Source organism: Prionailurus bengalensis, chromosome A1 (assembly GCF_016509475.1).
Source record: "Prionailurus bengalensis isolate Pbe53 chromosome A1, Fcat_Pben_1.1_paternal_pri, whole genome shotgun sequence".
NCBI lineage: Eukaryota > Metazoa > Chordata > Mammalia > Carnivora > Felidae > Prionailurus > Prionailurus bengalensis.
In genome coordinates, this window is record NC_057343.1 from 124,847,977 (window position 1) to 124,864,584 (window position 16,608).

The 16,608-nt window shown below is 38.4% G+C and overlaps 1 protein-coding gene across 1 annotated transcript in view; it reads left to right on the plus strand.

Annotated features, from left to right (window-relative positions):
* The window catches only part of IL31RA (interleukin 31 receptor A), a 93,189-nt gene that overhangs the window by 27,661 nt on the left and 48,920 nt on the right, over window positions 1–16,608 (plus strand). The window contains exon 2 of the mRNA XM_043573443.1: window positions 9,082–9,172. Within this exon, the coding sequence (XP_043429378.1) occupies window positions 9,082–9,172 (91 nt within the window). The remainder of the gene's footprint in view (window positions 1–9,081; window positions 9,173–16,608) is intronic.

The following is a 16,608-nucleotide window of genomic DNA, read 5'->3' on the forward strand; positions in this document are numbered from 1 at the left end:
CACTAATCTATGATGATCACATCTAGATATCTGTACCTTAATTACATCTGTCAAGACCCTTACTCCAAATAAGATTATATTTTCAGGTTCTGGTTAGATCTGTCTTCTGGAGGTCCATCATTCATCCTACTTCAGGAAGTATACTGAAGGGATACTAGAATGGCTTCTACGAATCTGTCCCAGGTGCCACCAAATGTCTGGCTATTACACTTCTCTACACAGAACATAATTTCGTACATCTTAGTGTTCCACTAAAAAGTTCCTTTCTCTTATTTTGGTGGTGGAATTAATGACTCCCTTTTGTCATTTTTTTGTAGCACTTTGTACACGCCTCTTTGGCAGCCCTTGCCATATTAGTTTACAGCATTCTGTTTACATGTCTCTTTTCCCCGCTTAAATTGTGAACTTAAAAAAAATTGTTTTAAATGTTTATTTTTGAGAGAGAAAGCATGCACGTGCAAGCAGGGGGAGGGGCAGAGAGAGGGAGACATAATCCAAAGCAGGTTCCAGGCTCTGAGCTGTCAGCACAGAGCCCGATGCAGGACTCGAACTCACGAATCATGAGATCATGATTCAAGTTGCTCTCCTCCACCAGTTCACATTAATCTTCTCTGTTGCACAGATGTTATTTGTGGTAATTCTGTTCTCTCTCTCTCTTTTAATGTTTAATATTTGTTATTTTGAGAGAAAAAGCCAATGGCGGAGGAGCAGAGAGAGAGAGAATCCCAAATAGGCTCCATGCTATCAGTGCAGAGCCCAATGTGGGGCTCGAACTCATGAACCGTGAGATCATGACCTTAGCCAAAATCAAGGAGTCAGATGCTTAACCAACTGAGCCACCCAGGCACCCCTGTGGTGTTGATGACCTATAAAGTTGCTGAGAACACTAAATTATTGAATAAGACACCATTCTCTCTAGGCAAATAACAAGATTGAGTTCCTGCAAGCCTCTGGTTACAATTATGTCATTAGTTGATCAATATATAACCTTGTTTTATGTGTGTTTTGGCTTAAAGACACCTTATTTAATATATATAGTTGTGTAATCCATGCCTAAATGAAACTTAGCTAATATACATATTTTCTCTGTAAGGCACATCACTTCTTCCACTTGGGAACACTAGCCAGCACCTTAGACCTGTTCTCGAGGGCCATTTTAAACAGCAAAACCACCAACAAAAATGCAGAAAACATGGCTCTAAATAGATGATGAAAAGGATATTTGTATATAGTATGAGATTAAAGTGTCATCTTGTTTCACCACAGCTGGGAACGTGAACATCAGGTGACTCTGTTTTTGCCAATACACATGTTTGCAAATCACTGTGAAAACATCTAGAGTATTGATTTCGGGGGTACAAATTAAATTTTAGAGGGTGGATTTGCAAACATGGAATCCATGAATAATGGAGATAGATTGTATCCACCTGGTGTCTCAAATTCCTGAGCCATTGTGTGATTCCACCACCCAATTCTTCATCTTGGCACCTCTCTGAGGCATTTTTAGGTTCCAGCTTTTCTTATTTTTACCAATTCAGTTACCACTTGATTCACTTCTCATTTTCCCCAAACTTGATGCCATCCTTTATTTCATGTGTTATTTTCTCTGCTCCCGTTTATTTCTCTGCTCCCGTGTTTCTATACCTTTCCCATAATTTTTGTGGAGTTTGCTGAGAGAATACAGATGAATTAATCAACAAATTCTTACCCAGGATTTTATGTCATACCCAGCACTTTCAGTCAGGTGTTACACATATACTGGGCGTTTACTAAGTACTTGTTGAACAAATTAAAGAAGTGCTCTTTTTTTAATGTTTATTTTTTAGAGAGAACACAAGCAGGGGTGAGGGGCAGAGAGAGAGGAAGACATGGAATCTGAAGCAGGCTCCAGGCTCTGAGCTGTCAGTGCAAAGCCTGACGTGGGGCTCGAACCCACAAGCTGTGAGATCATGACCTGAGCTGAAGTCAGACCCTCAACCAACAGAGCCCCCCAGGTGCCCCAAAGAAATGCTATTTTTATGCATAAGTTTAGTGATGGTAAACAATAAATGGAGTTTTTAATATCTTATGTAGGTAAGGGACTACCTCTTTGTCTCCTTATTTCTGATAAATTCTTTGACTTAGGGAAACATTACCTGAAGATGATGGGGAATGGGTTTAAAATAAAACAGGCTGGAAGGCATACTTTGTTTTAAAAATAAGTTTTCTTTCCCTTTGCATCATAATCTCTTCCTTAATCTGTTTACTTCCTTTACAGTTTTGTCAGTTGCAAAATAAGGTAAAATTATAGTGCTCACATGAATCCCAGAAATAATCTAATTTAAACTTTTGATTTGTAGGAAACTGAGGGTCAGGCTACCTTAGCTCAATTCTTTGCCCCACCACTAAGTTTGGACAAGTTTCTCAATTGTTTTGGCCTCAGTTTCCTCACCTGTAAAATGGAAATAAACATACTATCGATAATTTTAAGATTGTTGTGAAGATCAAAGGAGATAAATAAAGTTCTTAGTACTGTGCCTGACAAGTGGTAAGATCTCCACATATAACTATCATAATAACCTGCTAAATAAGCAGCTTAGGTAAATAAGTGGTTTAGTTTGGGCTCCTGACTCTCAGTTTAACATGTTTTCTTTTAGATATAAATTAAAATTATAAACCTCTTTTCTGAGTTAGCTACTATTATTTTCTTCCCTTCATCTCTTTCATTTAAAGATGATCACATGATGCATATTTCTATTTCTCTTTTCTAGCTAAAGATATTCTCAGCATATCACCCATTACCACATTTTTAATCACTTCCTGAAGAGAAAATTTAAAATTTAGTCATTCCTTTTAATTGTTTATGACACTTTCAGATGGTATTTTTCCTGTAAAGTTGAGTACTCTCACAGAAGCACATTTTTTTCCAGTTACAATAATGTACTTCACTTCCCAGCATAAATGGGTTAAGTGCCACACTGGCTTGGTCTTTGCTTAAAAGCAAAGAGAAAGCTCCCAGACAACCAGAGAGGAAATAGTCAAACATCTCTATGTAGATAAATTCCAAATTTCACTCCCTGTCCTAACATGGTCTGTAGGGGACAGAACACTTTTGATGGGGATCCTTGAACCGGCAGGACATCTTCTGGATACCACAGAGAGGTGAGTGCCACATTCAGAGTCTAATAACTCCAATCCTTGCAAACTGGGCCTCTTTTTCTATTATGTGAGGATCTTTTTCTGCTTTCTTCAGTGAAATTATGGGTCAGAACCCAGCACATAAATTACTCCTTAGTTAGACTGCTCTTTGGTAATTACAGGGAATCTCATCTTTTGGCAGCTAATGTTTTAATGTTTGTTTATTTTTTGAGAGAGAGAAAGCAAGCTGGGGAAGGGCAGAGAGGGAGAGAGAGATCCCAAGCAGGCTCTATGCTTTCACTGCAGAGCCCTATGTGGGGCTCGAGCTGACAAACTGTGAGATCATGACCTGAGCTGAAACCAAGAGTGGGACACTTAACTGACTGAATCATCCAGGTGCCCCTTTTGGCAGTTAATGTTTTAAAATGCTGCAGCAGGGGTGGAAATCATGGGGGCCAGAGGTCAGGGGCTGGTGAAAGTATGTGAATATAATGGATTTATCTTTCTGAAACTCTAGGCTAGAGAAAATTAAACCTAGGAAGAAAGGTTCAAAGGAAGATTCTTTTGTGTATTGGTGTTTTGTGGCAGCAGGGTTGAGGGAGAGTAAATCACTAATAGCTACTGTTTTTGGTAGAAAGAGTCTAAGCTTTGGAATAAGACAGTCATGGGTTTGAATCTCAGTGATGCCACTTATAAACTAAATGATTTTTGGACTGGTTACATAATATCACTGAGCCACAACTTCCATATCTATAAAGCGGAGATAATAATATCTTCTCCATAGGGATTTTTAGTAGACCAAGATATAATTTGTGTAATATAATTAGCACATTAGAGACTCTCACTATCACATCACAATTATGTTTTTGCCAATCTTGCTGCTAGCATCTCAAAATGTTCTTTGTATGAAGGCACCTTGAGTGGATTTATAGATTTTGAAACTGAATGTGGTATTTTGACAGCTTTTTCTTTTTACATTTAGATACAATGGCACATAACATTAGCTTTAGGTGTACAAAATAATGATGTATATTTGTATATATTGTGAAATGATCACCACAATAAGTCTAGTTAACAACCATTATTATACATAGTTAAGGAATTTGGTGGGACTGAATGAGGCTGGGCAGCTTGCTGCTTGCTTCCTCTCTCCCATCAGTAGAGTTCACGGGTTCTTAATTAAACCTGCAGCCAGAGTGCTGTCCCTAGAATTTATTCCTTCTTTTCCCATCCTTTAAAAACCCAATTCCATGCTATGCATGGTTTCTGACACAGAATGGATATCAACATACATTAAGTGAATGTATGAATAAATGAATGAAAGTAGGACCAGCGCTGGGAAAACACATACATTTTTGTACAAGTGTATTCAGATGAAAGTTTGCATCTAGGATGCACCCTTGAGTGGGAACTTTTGAGTTGCCAAAGGACACCTTTGTGTGTGTGTGTGTGTGTGTGTGTGTATAATGGAATGCTAGACAGTAAACTCCCCACACACTATTTCTTTTGCTTTGGTCATATGAGATAAGATGCAGTAAGGCAGAGATAATTTAACATGTTAGCATTTTTAGCAGAAACTGGCAGAGGAAGTATCTCCTCCTTTGTTTTTTGCTTCTTGTCCCCAGTCAGTGTGCATAGCCAGTAATAATTCCTTGGGTTTGTTTCCAGTCCTTCTAAAAGTAGCTATTACTGTGTTTATACCTTTAAGGATAAGACACCACAGGTTACTTAAGTGGCATCACTATATATTCTCAGAGTCCTTTAGTCCAACATGGAATATTCATAGTGTTTTTTGAGAATTCTGGGTCTCCATTAAATGCTGTATTCATCTGAGGTCCCATAATGAGATGTATATTTCTAGGAAGTGACCTTTTATTGAAGACAGTTGTTCAAAGCTGCTGCATTTTAGAAGTTAGGGCTGATGACCAGGGAGTACAGGAAATGATTTGCTTTCCTCCAGAGCAAGGCATAATCTTTCCGAATTTTCTGTGGCCCAGAGTGTTGGTACACCTGGAATTGCTTAGATTTAGGAAGGCTAATTTACCTCATTTAAGACTTCAAGAGACTGATGTGGGGTTTTTTTTTTAATACAGATTTTCATGAAATTATTCTTGTGCCTAAATTCAGACAATAGCTTAGAAAAGGTAGCCTAAAAAAAATAATTTATGCATGTCTTCATGTAAGCACATGCTTTCAAGTAAGTTTTAAAAGAAAAGTTTCCAGAGCCTTAGGAATCTATCTTTACCGCCTACCGGTTCTGATGAAGGTGATATGTGATACCAATCACACCCTCCTCCTGAACTGTCAAAGTTCTCTCCAATTTGCCAGGGAATGTGCTAAAACAGCAGAGCACAAAGTCCTCCCCTACATAGTAGATCCATTTGCCATGGGGAGATAGCACAGCTAACAAAGTCACTACCTTCTCTGTTATTGGAACTAAAGCTTTTGTTACCTGCATGTTCATGAGGACCACTGTGTTTGATCTGTTGGACACCACAAAGTGCTCTGGGTTTTTAGGAAGCAGTATCACACTGTTGACAGTGATATCTGTCCCTGTAGTACTGCCTAGAGATTTAAAGGTATTTGAACATTATGTGGTCTTCATATCTTTGCAGTGCCATCATTGGTGCAGGATGCACCAATAATGTCATCTTGTGTAAAAGTTGTTTCACTAACAAAGGAAGAATAGCCATGAAATTCCTTCAGGGTTTTCCCAGATTTTAACATTAAAAAAATCTTTTTTAAATGTTTAATTTTGAGAGAGAGCACGAGTGGGGGAAGGGCAGAGAGAGAGAGGGAGACACAGAATCTGAAGCAGGCTCCAGGTTCTGAGCTGTCAGCACAGAGCCCAGTGCAGGGCTCGAACCCATGAACCATGAGATCATGACCTGAGCCAAAGCTGGACGCTTAACTGAGCCACCCAGGTGCTACATCCCAGATTTTAAACCAGGAATCCTAATTGGTCAAAAGAGGCACTAAGGATATGACTCCTATGATAAGAAGAGTTTAGACAGGTGACACCTGTACTGTGTGCCCAAAGAAGGAGAGGATAGTCTTTGTAATGACTCACATCCCTTGTTCAGGGTCTCCTCCTCTAAATCATTCATCAGAGAAGCATTCACAGAATCACAGCAATGGTGGAGATTTGTAGTTTTGAGTTTTCTTTCATCGAGATTGTGGTTAGGTCTAGCAGTTGCCTTTTTTGGAGTATACCCCTGCAGTACCAGGAAGTTTCATCATTTCCTCCAGGAGATAGTACTCTACCAACTTCTACCTTTTTTAACCGTCAATGTTTTAAGGTCTGAGGTGAGCTCTCCTTTTTGTTCTCAAAGTCTCCTTCCATTTAAGATATAATTAGTCAAGTAGTTTCCTGCAACTAAATGACAATGATGGTTTTCCAGGTCCACCTGAGGTTACACCCAGATTTTTCTTGGCTGGAGTTTAGAGTGTACTCAAGCTCTTCAACTGCATATTTACCCACTGGTTTACTCTCACAGATAACTACGATGGCTTTGTACACAGATTTTGCTACTTGAACTCCCAACTGAACTTATTTCTAAGTCCCTGGGAGGCACCTCACATTTGTTCATATCTACTACCCACAAGTAATCTCTTTGTGGTGGTCCTCTGGTATTGGAGAGAATGTGGAAAAGGCACTGGAGGATAGGCAAATGGTAGAATGAGGGGCACTCATCATATTGCACCAATTGTTGGCTTTCTGCAGTCATTAGAGTCAAATGAGTCATTGGCTCATTTCTCTCTTTAGATGCTCTGCTCTCGTTGCACTATTAGAATTACAGCACTTACCATGTGGTATTTGCTATTACTATCCATGATTCTGTCTCTGCAAGTAAATCTATGGTTCTCAATTCTTTTTTTCTTCTCAGACCCATTTGGAGGGATATGATTTGGAGCCATCAGTAGTAATAGTAGCTCACTCTGGACTGTGGCATCCTCTCCACCCTCTGACTCCCTTTCCTTGTTAAAAAAAAAAAAATCACTGAACTAGGGACACCTGGGTGGCTCAGTCGGTTAAGCATCCAACTTCGGCTCAGATCTTGATTTTGCATTTCACAAGTTCGAGCCCCACATCCAGCTCTGTGCTGACAGCTCAAATCCTGGAACCTGCTTCGGCTTCTGTGTCTTTGTCTATCTCTCTGCCCCTCCACTCATGTTCTTTGTCTCTGTCTCTCTCAGAAATAAATAAACATTAAAAAAAGCCACTGAACTAGAGTGAAATTGGGGGCAGGATGATCTTTTATTCCAAGCATCTGATGTGTGTCTGGGACATTGCTGAATGAACAACACAATGCCAGAGGCCACCAGCTGATTCAAGGGAGAGTCAGAGCTAGAACGCAGGCAGTGTCAACTTCTAGAATGCTCCTCTCTTCAACTACTGTAGTTTTTCTATCTTTGTCTCTGAGCATGATTTAGTACTGTTGATTTTTTTCAGAAAGGGTCTTTTTAAATTCACAAATAATAGATGGGTGTTCTCATTCCCATTAAAAACATTCCCATTGTTTTTAAAATATTCAACAGTTAACATTGATGAGATTTTAAAAACATAAAACCCCATGTTAGAATAACAATTTTAGCTTTAATATCTATAATTATTCATTTACTCAATTACTGAGAATTTGAGCTTTAATACAGTTTTCATGGTTGGACCTCCCTCCATTTCCAGAATGCTTTTAGATCTAATACAAAGGTGTGACTTCTAGCTAAGAAATGGAGAAAATTAAGACAATGTTCTGAATAATTAGGCACTAAAAATGCCATTAGTATTACATTTAATTTTAAAGAACACATTTATTCTTTATTTAAAAATTGTAAAATTTCTCTTTGTTTTGTGCTCATTAAATCAAAACATTTATTTCCTGAGAGAATAGCTACTGCTGTTGAGTAACATGTGTTTACTATTTGCTATTGTGGAACCAGCAAACATTGTTTCCTGATGGTATTTTTATTATTATAGACCCAAATTCTTTCTGCTTTATTGCCATAGGCATTTTCAATTAGTAAGATATTTCAATTGATTCGCGTAAGAGAAAATCTTATTCCTTGTGGTTTTCTCCAGAAATGATGCTTGTGAACTTTTCTCAAATGATTTGTTGAGAACTCCTTTTTTTTCTTATAATCTGTCAAATGAAAATGTGGCATCCTTTATCTCTTCCTGAAAAGAGTTCTTGCTTTTACATTTGCTTGATTATTCCATCATCTCACGTGGGATGAGATAAGAAGGAAGCAGCCTTTTTGTCCTAATCACTTCCATTACCAGTATTGTATGCCTACCATGCCTACCTTAAGTAGGTACTTAGGTAGTTAGGCTTCAAAGAGAAATAAGAGAAGCTTCACTATTCAAAAGCACTATGTAGAGAAGCCAACAGGTAAACTGTTAAACACCAATCTGTGTGACACATGCTAAGGTATAAGTGGCATGGAGAAGAGTTGGTATCCAGGGAGGAAATGGCTAGCCAACTCCATCTGAGGCTTCAGGGAGGTGTTCAGGGAAGGTTAGCCTTGAGATGAGTCTGGAAGGTGGGATTAGTTTGCCAAAAATGAGGCTAAAAGGACATTGTAGGCAGAAGGAACCACATGAACAAAGCGTGGGGATGTAAAATACCATGACAATTTGGGGAAATTGTGAGTTCTATTTGGCTGCTGTGTTTAGGGCGTGAGGCAGACACCAGATGATGGTCTCAGATCTATACAACCGAGAGTACTTACTTCTGGAGTATATTTTTCGTAGCTGGTGTACTTTTCACATTACATAGTAGAATGAATTATGGACAAATTAAATGTTGACTGGGGTTGATGCAGTAACTATGAAAGGATCTATATGATGATGGCCAAAAATATAGTAAGATGAAAAAAAGATTCTGCCTGAAACCCCCCAGAATCTGTCATTGGAAATGGAGTTGTTTAAGAGATAGGAAACTAACTTTTGACTGATGACGTTTTCAGTTCTCTCCTCAGCCTGCCTGCATTGACTTGGGGATGATGTGGGCCCACGCACTGTGGACACTCCTCCTACTCTGCAAATTCAGCCTGGCAGGTAGGTTGACCTGTGCCCTTTTATGGATTGTGTAGTTATTTTTAGCTTCTTTGGATAAGAACTGTTAATTTGAGTGCAAAGGGCCTCCTGGACCATGAGCGCATGTGGGTGAACAAGGGATTCGTGACCTCCCTGAATTTGTGTGGGTGGGTGTGTAGATGTTGATGTACACATATGTGTGTGCAAATTTGGCAAGATGGCCTATCACATTTTCAAAGGGAGATAAGACCTCCCAAAAGGCCAACATCCACTGTTTTAGAGTGGTAGTAAATTCTTGTATCAATAGTTTTTGTGTGAGGAGCAGTGGTTGCATATAAACACACACAAAAATAAAAAAATATATTTTCACAGTATTTTCAGTAATTTCCAAGGATATAAAGGGAAATGATGAAATACCGCATTTTTACAAGGGCCCATCTCAAGACTATGTGCCTGATATTCATAAACTACCTTGCAGATGTAATATCCGTTAGTTTGATTGCATCTTATGTTAAAAAAATTAAGACCAGAGAGGAAAAGTGGGGATTGGGTACTGGGAACATAGAGAAGGCATCATGTCATGTACCGCTTTGCTAGGGCTGTCATAGCTACAAACTGGGTGGCTTAAATGACAAATTTTTTTTTTCTTATAGTTTTGTAGGCTAAAAGTCCAAGATCAAGGTGCCCGTAGGGTTGATGTCCTGACACCTCTCTCCTTGGGGCATAAATGGCATTCTTCTTGGTGCCTCTTCATATGGTCATCCCTCTTGTTTGTCCTAATTTCCTTTTCTTATAAGTACACCAGTTGGATTGGATTAAGGCCTACCCTAATGGCCTCCTGTTAACTAATAGCTCCTTAAGGCCCTGTCTACAAATACAGTCACTTTCTGAGGTATTGGGGGTTAGGCTTCAACATATGAATTTAGGCATATACAATAAATACCGTCACACGTAGTAATTGGAGGTGACCAAGAGGCAGATAATGTCTTCCAGGCCTTTCTTTTGCCATGGCTGCCTTGTTGCCCCCTAGGGTATTCCCGTGGTACTTAGGAGTTTTATAGACAATATGGACACGTAGGCCTTTATCTCTCTGTGTCATCTAACCTCTTTTGGCCCATTCAGAAACCAAAAATTGGTCCCAGTTACCCAATTTACATTTCAGATTATGTGCATCATGGCTCCTATCAACTCACCCTTCCCCTCAACGTACCTTTTTCTGTCTCCTATCTGTGGCTTCTTCTCTTATTACCTTTTACTTGTACCATGTCTTATGTAACTGGCTCCAGTTTCCACCAGACTTCCCTTCTAGACTATCCTTCCTTTGATCTCTGATCAGCCCTGCCTTTCTTCTATTACAAGACACTTTTCAAAACACTAACTTTGGGGGCACCTGGGTGGCTCAGTCAGTTAAGCGGCTGACTTTGGCTCAGGTCATGATCTCGCGGTCCCTGAGTTCGAGCCCCGCGTCGGGCTCTGGGCTGACAGCTCAGAGCCTGGAGCCTGTTTCAGATTCTGTGTCTCCATCTCTCTGACCCTCCCCTGTTCATGCTCTGTCTCTCCCTGTCTCAAAAATAAATAAAACCTTAAAAAAAATTTAAAAAAAAACCTAACTTTGCAACAGCACCTAAGTGATATAAGCATATAGGAAAGAAGGGAGATCGGGAACATTTTAATTTTTAAAAATGTTCTTTTTGCATGTGGACAGTTCTCTGATAAGCAAGAATATTCCCCTTAGAGGAAGTTAATTAATATTTCCCTTTTTATACACATAGGGAAAATAGTTATTTTGAGAAATAGGAATATAGTTGTGGATTGTTTTTGAAGATGTGGGGCAAGGATAGATATATACCAATGGTAAATCTAGCTTTCAGATGTCCATTTTTAAAAAATAAAAATTCTGTTTTTGAATAATTTAGATTTATAGGAAGCTTGTGAAGATAGTGCAGAGAGCTCTTACATAACCCTCATCCAGCTATCCCCATAGTACATTTGCCAAAACTCAGAAACCGATACTGACACATTAGTACTGACTAAATTCCAGACTTTATTTAGATTTCACTAGTTTTTTTATTAATGTTTTCTCTCTGTTCCAGGATTGAATTTAGGGTACCATATTGCATTGCATTGTCATAACTCCCTAGTTTCTTCTGGTCTGTGACAGTTTGTTAGTCTTTCCTGGTTTCTCAAGGTCTTAACACTCTTGAGTACTTGCCAGTACTCCTGGGTTTTGTAATAAGTACAAGGGAGGTGAAGTGCCCTTGTTATTCTATCACAGGTTGTGGCAGCCTTCAGATGAAGAGTTGATATCCTAATTAGAGATCATGAATAAGACCTAAAATCAGCATCCTGTTTGCCAACATGTGGAAACGGGAGGATGATAGATGTCTAGGCTCTGTGAATCATGGTGGTTCTATTACATAAAGTAAAAGCAGTTGACATGTGCAGGGTCACACCAGATAACTGAGGCTGGAAATGTAAGTAAAGCAAGCAAGTAAAAGTGAAGCCTAATATTGTTTGTTTATTTGGTTCCTTCTTCTTCCAGTTCTTTCCAGCCTCCTATTTGTGATAAAACAAATCTCAAATGACCTAAAATACATAGATAGAATGTTATGAGGATATATGAAAAGAGGAGAGAAAACTACTGATAAAATGAATTCTACCCCCAAGTCTTAGAATCCTGGATTTTCACAGCAGACCATTTTTTTACATTAGTCAGGGAAACTTGTTTATGCTGCAAAAATAAACAAGCCTCAAATCTTAGTATTCAAAACAGCAAACTGTGTATGTCCATCAGTGGTAAGTAGGATCCCAGGGTGATGAAGGCTCTACCATCCTAAGACACTGTCATATCAATGTGGATTTTCAGTGTGTGCAGGAACAGAGGAAGGAGAGAAAGGACAATTGTACACCAAAACTTAAATGCTCCTCTCATGTCATTGGCCACAGCAAGTCATGTGGCCATGGCTAATTTCAAGGGAGCAAGAAAATAAAATCTTACCATAAGTCCAAGAAGGGGAGATATTGATGAACACTGAAGATACTACTGAACTTATATTTTATTCATCACAAATCTCTTCTCTAATACTAGAGTATGGGATCAGAATACTCCATTCCAAAATATGCCATTGGGATTTTTTTGATGTGGAGGTAGACGAGAATCAACAAATGCAGTAATGAAGCCTACTCCATTAGTTTCCCACATGTATTTATCTTCCTGCAGTTTGCTACCCTTGAAAACCTAAATTCCTTTTCCTTTGTTTGGTCTCTTCACAAATTTACTGTATTTTTAAGATACTATGTGAGCCCAAGATTTAACCACCTTTTTGAGTTATTCTTCACTGAGGTTTATCTTGCATCATGTGCACTGCATATGTTAATAAACTGTTTTCTCTCTTTTTTTAATTTTTTTTCAACGTTTTTATTTATTTTTGAGACAGAGAGAGACAGAGAATGAACAGGGGAGGGGCAGAGAGAGAGGGAGACACAGAATCTGAAACAGGCTCCAGGCTCTGAGCAGTCAGCCCAGAGCCCGACGCTGGGCTCCAACTCACGGACTGTGAGACCATGACCTGAGCCGAAGTCGGACGCTTAACCGACCAAGCCACCCAGGAGCCCCAACTGTTTTCTCTTTTAATCTGTCTTTTGTTAGTCTCATTTTATAAGAACCCAGCTGCAGAACATAGGAGGGTAGGAGGAACAGGATTTTTTCTTCTCATATACCAATATTTATATAAGAATATTGCTTTCTTGCCATATTTCAAGCAGTAAGGACAAGACAAATGTAGCTCCTTTAAAAAGCTCACATGGAATGGAAAATCATTTTTAAAACCACTTTCTACTTTCCTGATACCTGGGGAACCAAATGGTTCTGGTGATGGGAACAAGCTGTTTGACTCCCCTTTTGACCCATGCCTTTTATATATATTAATTAAAGCTTCTGAAGGAATGAAGGAGAGGTATTCAAAGATGACCAGGAAAGTAAAGATATTGAGTTTTGACATGGTTGGTTTTGAATCATAAGGACTTATTCCTACATGAGATTTTGTGGCTGGCTTTGGATTCAGCCAGTGCAAGGCAAAGTAAGATTGAGAAGGAAATAAAATAGGACTATAAGAAGCCAAAATGGGACTAGCACAAGACCAAAGAATATCCCGGGGATACAGAGAAAAACTTCTTGTTTCCTTGTTCTCCAGCAAAGGCTCAACTTTGAAATCCTGCTAAAAGTGAGTGTAATGGGTGGTGAAGGGCAAGCTAATATTTAATGAATATTTCAAGCAAACTTGTCCAAAGAATTGAAGACCGACCCACATGTATACACAAATGCACACATGTGTATCCTGCCATCATCTCTGAGTCACGGAGGCAGAGCGAATTGGTCAGTGTGAAAGTTGTTCCTCTCGGGATATTATGGGATGACCTTTGGTTCGCTGCCTCGTAGGCTTTTGCTTGTTTCCACTGACAGTTGTGAATCTGTTTGTATTCTGATTGCTCACCCAAGAAATTCTCCATGGAGGTTTTCAAGCTGCGTGGGCTCTTAGAAGAATGTGTTACTGGTCTAGCTTCTAATTTCCATTTACCATGAAGCAGTTGGTTCAGGTCTAGTTATGCTGGTCTTTTTAAGCCCTTGGACTTGGAGATCACCATCTTTGTCATGGTTTTCAGCATGAAAATAGTAAAGATGGAAAATCTTTTCTAAATTAAGTTTTATGTTAATTCCAATGTAATTAGCATACAGTGTTAAATTAGTTTCAGGTGTACAATATAGTGATTCAACAATTCCATACATCACCTGTATTCATCAAAACAAATGAACTCCTTAATCCTCTTCACCTATTTCACCCATTCCCCACCTCACCTCCCTTCTGGTAATCATCAGTTTGTTCTCTAAGGGTCTATTTCTTTGTATCTCTCTCTCTCTCTCTTTTCCCTTTGCTTGTTTGTTTTGTTCTTCAAATTCCACATATGAATGAGATCATATTGTATTTGTCTTTCTCTGATTGATTTATTTTGCTTAACATTATACTCTCTAGCTCCATCCATATTGTTGCAAATGGTAAGATTTCATTGTTTTTTATGGCTGAATATTATTCCATTATCTATCCCATTATATCTGTATCTGTATATATCTATATATACATATATATCTATATATATAGTGGAATATTTATGTATATATTTATATATATATAAAATTCATCTTCTTTATTCATTCATCTATCGATGGACATTTGGGCTGCTTTCACATCTTGGCTATTGTAAATAATGCTGCTATAAACATAGGGATGTATGTGTCCTTTTGAATTAGTGTTGTTATATTTTTTGGGTAAATACCAAGTAGTATGATTACTGGATTGTAGTATAGTTCGGTTTTTAACTTTTTGAAGAACCTCCATACTGTTTTCCACACTGGCTGCACCAGTTTGCATTCCCACCAATGGTGTAAGAAGGTTCCATTTTCTCTACATCCTCCCCAGCGCCTGTTGTTTCTTGTGCTGTTGATTTTTAGCCATTCTGATGTGTGTGATGATGAGTGAAGTTGAGGAACATTTTGTGTGTTGGCTAGCCATTTAGATGTCTTCTTTGGAGAAATATCTGTTCATGTCTTCTGACCATTTTTTAGTTTAATTATTTGGGTTTTGTTTGTTGAGTTTTATAAGTTCTTTATATATTTTGGGTACTAACCCTTTATCAGAAATGTCTTTTGCAAATATCTTCTCCCATTCAGTGGGTTGTCTTGAGTTTTGTTGATTGTTTTCTTCACTGGAAAGAAGCTTTTTATTTTGATGCAGTTCCCATAGTTATTTTTGCTTTTATTTCCCTTCAGGAGATATATCTAGAAAAATGTTGCTACAGCTGATGTCAAAGAAATTACTGCCTGTGCTCTCTTCTAGGATTTTTATGATTTCAAGTGTCACATTTAGGTCTTTAATCCATTTTTTAAAAGTTTATTTACTTGTTTTTAGAGAGAGAGAGAGCGTGAGTGAGCGAGCACAAGTTGGGGAGATGCAGATAGAAGGAGAGACAGAATTCCAAGCAGGCTCCACACCTTCAGTACAGAGCCTGATGTGGGGCTCAAATTCACAAACTGTGTGATCATGACCTGAGCTGAGATCAAGAGTCAGATGCTTAAATGATTGTGCCACCCAGGCGCCCCGGTCTTTAATCCATTTTTTAAAGTTTATTTATTTATTTTGAAAGAGGGAAAGCACAAGCAGGAGAGGACCAGAAAGAAAAGGAGAGAGAATCCCAAGCAGGCTCCACATTATCAGTGCAGAGCCTGACTCAGGGTTCGAACTTATGAATTGTGAGATGAACCTGAGCCAAAATCAAGGTTGGATGCTTAACTGACTGAGCCACCCAGGTGCCCCTAACCACTTTGAATTTTTGTGTGTGTGTATGGTGTAAGAAGGTGGTCCACTTTCATTCTTTTGCATGTTGCTGTCCAGTGTTCCCAGCACCATTTATTGAAGAGGCTGTCTTTTTTCTACTGGATATTCATTTCTGCTTCATCAAGGAATAATTGACCATATAATTGTGGGTTTATTTCTGGGTTTTCTTTTCTGTTTTGTTAATCTATATGTCTTTTTTTTGTGTCAGTACCATACTGTTTTGATTACTGCAACTTTGTAATGTAACTTGTAGTCTGATATTGTGATGCCTCCTGCTTTTCTTTTCTTTTTCAAGATTGCTTTGGCTGTTTGTTTGTTTGTTTGTTTTTGTGGTTCCATATAAATTCTAGGATTATTTGTTCTAGTTCTGTGAAAGAATTTGTTGGTATTTTGATAGGGATTGCATTAAATGTGTAGATTGCTTTGGGTGCTATAGACATTTTAACAATATTTGTTCTTTGATCCACAAGTATTGAATATCTTTCTGCTTTGTGTCATCTTCAATTTCTTTCATCATTGTTTTATAGCTTTCAGAGTTCAGGTCTTTCACCCCTTTCGTTAAGTTTATTATTAGGTACTTTATTATTTTTTTGAGCACTGGTTAATAGGGTTGCTTTCTTACTCTGTTAATCTTTTGGTTCATTATTTAGTATATAGAAATGTAACAAATTTTATATGTTGATTTTGTATCCTAAGTGTTTACTATCAATTCTAGTAGTTTTTTGGTGGAGTCTTGAGGGTTTTCTGTGTGATGTCATCTGCAAATGTGAAAGTTTTACTTCTTCCTTACCAATATGGATGCCTTTTATTTCTTTTTGTTGTCTGATTGCTGTGGCTAGGACTTTCGGCACTGTGATGAATAGAAGTGGTTAGAGTGGACATTCTTATCTTGTTCCTGATGTTAGGGAAAAGCTCTCATTTCTTCCCCTTGAGTATGATGTTAGCTGTGGGTTTTTCATATATGGCTCTTATTAAGTTGAACTATGTTCCCTCTAGATCTACTCTGTTGAAGATTTCTATCATTAATGGGTGTTGTATTTTGTCAAATGCTTTTTTGCATCTACTGAA